Here is a 2,790-nt window from a genome sequence, read left to right on the forward strand (position 1 = left end):
ACCTCCTCCCCCATATTGAGTTCCCTCTCATCCTCTTCCTACGGTTCGAGATCCATGGTCTTGGGCGTTGCCAAGGTCAAAGGAGTGTGTCAGCGACAGGAGAACCGCAATATGATGTGCAGCAGGAGCGGTATAGAAGGATGATGAGGATGCGGGATACGATTCCACACACCACCACGAGGTCATTGGCGTCACAATGAACTTGCAGTGACAATCAACCAAACAGTAAGAAAGATAAAATATTATTTTATAGTAAGAGTAACCCAATCATCCTTGTTGCATAGAACTAGGTAATTACATGTGGGTTGCCACGAAAGCATATTTTTTTACATCGGTGACGCTGCTGCTAGTCTTCTTCTGATTTACTTAGCTTTTGTCTGAGTTTTTCATCTATGTTCCTTCTTTATTATGTACAGTATATGTATAATTTCTGCAAAACAAAAGTATGTATATGTATAATAGATATATATTTCTTTCGTTCTTAAATCTAAGACCTTTTAGAGATTGCACTATGAACTACATATGGATGTACATAGACATATTTTAGAATATTGATTCACTCATTTTATTTCGTATGTAGTTTTTAGTGAAATCTCAAAAATATCTTATATTTAGGAACGGAGGGAGTATATATTGCATAGGGCTGTGATATATGCTGTCTCTAACTTCCAATCCTGGCGACGTGGAGCCCCAATAATCAACCACAACCACCACGAAATGCAAGAGAAAAAAAAAGCTGAAAAGCCTCCAGGCTTCACATCAACAATAACCAACATGCTTCCATCTGCAGCATCTCAAAATAAGCACACGGACTGCTTCCTGACCGCAGATCCTGAAACTAACTTGCATCAGCCGTTCGCTGGTGAGTGGTGACCTAACACCCGCTGTACCACGACCACCGTGCGCCAGTGACCTGACACCACTGTACGACGACAGTTGGACGCTCCTACGCGAACGTGTCCGCGCGCAATCCATCAGCTCTGAGGGATGTACGGCGTCTTCAGGAGATGAGCCGGATCAACCAGATAGCTGCAGCTGAGCTGCCCAACTGACTTCAGGTTCGCTTGCTTTGTAGCCATATCTGTTCACGTTAGAGATTGAAATGTATCACCGACCATACCTGGTGCACTCATCACGTCTCAATATTCCAAGCTAAGTTAACCACACATGACCAGATAGACACAAAACAGAAGTAAGTAAACAACCACCGAAATGCAGGTGATCTACCACCAGGCCACCAAAGTTTCAGACAGGCTACTATAGTGTCTACTGAACGTTACACGCATGCATGCAGCAAGCAGTCAGCATTTGGATTTTGGAGTGCTACAAATACGGGCCTTCTCCTATCTCCCAGACATCACAGCAAGAAGTTGTCTCTCGCTGATCGGTAGACATAGACAAGAACACCATGCTGCGCAAGAACACCATGTCCTCCCTTGTCTTCCTCGTGGCGCTGCTACTCTTGTGCAGCTCCATCTCCATGAGCAGCGCAGCACGACACCTAGAGGAGGCTGTTCCCAAGAAGGAGTATCCACCACATCCGATCGTCCCGGAGCTGCCAAAGCCCGAACTCCCGCCGCACCCCGTCATGCCCGAGCTGCCGAAGCCTGAGCTGCCACACCCTCTCGTCCCCGAAGTGCCACACCCCGTGGTGCCCGAGGTGCCAAAGCACGAACTGCCGCCGCACCCTGCTATGCCCGAGCTCCCGAAGCCTGAACTCCCGCATCCGGTTGTGCCTGAGGTGGCAAAGGAGCCTGAAGTGCCAGTGCCACACCCCGTGGTGCCGGAGATGCCAAAGCACGAGCTGCCACCGCACCCTGCTATGCCCGAGCTCCCGAAGCCTGAACTGCCGCATCCGGTTGTGCCTGAGGTGGCAAAGGAGCCTGAAGTGCCAGTGCCACACCCCGTGGTGCCGGAGATGCCAAAGCACGAGCTGCCACCACACCTTACTATGCCGGAGATCCCGAAGCCTGAGCTGCCGCATCCGGTTGCCGAGGTGCCAAAGGAGCATGAACTACCACACCCCGTCATGCCGGAGGTGCCAAAGGAGCACGAGCTGCCGCACCCTGCCATACCAGAGTTGCCGAAGCCTGAAATGCCACACCATGCCGTGCCAGAGGTGCCAAAGGAGCCCCATGTGCCGCACCCCGAGGTGCCAGAGGTGCCGAAGGAGCACGAGTTGCCGCACCCTGCTGTGCCAGAGGTCCCGAAGCACGAAATGCCGCCGTTTCCCAAAGCCGAGTTGCCCTTGCCCCCGAAGCCCGTGTTCCATTTTCCTGAGCCAGAGGCCAAGCCATGATCGGAGTAGCTACAACCGCACAGTGTCCGTTATCTAAGTATTATCAAACCCATACTATACATGCGCGCGTGTGTTGTACATGTCGTTAGAGCCCGCACTACTCTACTTCGTGACGAGAGCATTATGTATGAGTGATACTGCATGGTGCAGCTGCTCAATCTGTTCCTTTTATGTATATTCATGATGTATATGCATGATATGCACATGAATAAGTATGTTTCTGTTTGGAATTTTTATGTTGCAGTTGTGTTTGTATTTCATCGGCAAAAAAAAAAAAAAAAAGAATCCGTGTTTGTGTTTACTTAGAAGTACATCACTAGAGACTTCCCATGTTTTGCTACATTATCTTTTAATCCGTGTTTGTGTTTTCAAAACGTTTTATCTTTTGAACCGTGCGTCCAAATCTCGAACCGTTTACATCGTTGGGTTTTTTACGTCCAGATCTCATATTGTTAGGTTTTGATGAACTTTGTTTTTCACCAAAAACAGGA

General features: G+C 48.9%; 1 protein-coding gene across 1 annotated transcript; it reads left to right on the forward strand.

Annotated features, from left to right (window-relative positions):
* The first annotated feature begins 1,341 nt into the window (after positions 1–1,341).
* Positions 1,342–2,529, forward strand: LOC123429734 (protein PELPK1-like). Its single transcript, XM_045113739.1, has one exon. The coding sequence runs from the start codon at positions 1,409–1,411 to the stop codon at positions 2,297–2,299; it is 891 nt and encodes a 296-aa protein (XP_044969674.1). The 5' UTR covers positions 1,342–1,408; the 3' UTR covers positions 2,300–2,529.
* Positions 2,530–2,790: the final 261 nt, after the last annotated feature.

This window comes from Hordeum vulgare, chromosome 2H, assembly GCF_904849725.1.
Source record: "Hordeum vulgare subsp. vulgare chromosome 2H, MorexV3_pseudomolecules_assembly, whole genome shotgun sequence".
NCBI lineage: Eukaryota > Viridiplantae > Streptophyta > Magnoliopsida > Poales > Poaceae > Hordeum > Hordeum vulgare.

Coding starts and splice junctions, on each gene's coding strand:
- LOC123429734 (XM_045113739.1), top strand. CDS start 1,409: ATGCTGCGCAAGAACACCATGTCCTCCCTTGTCTTCCTCGTGGCGCTG.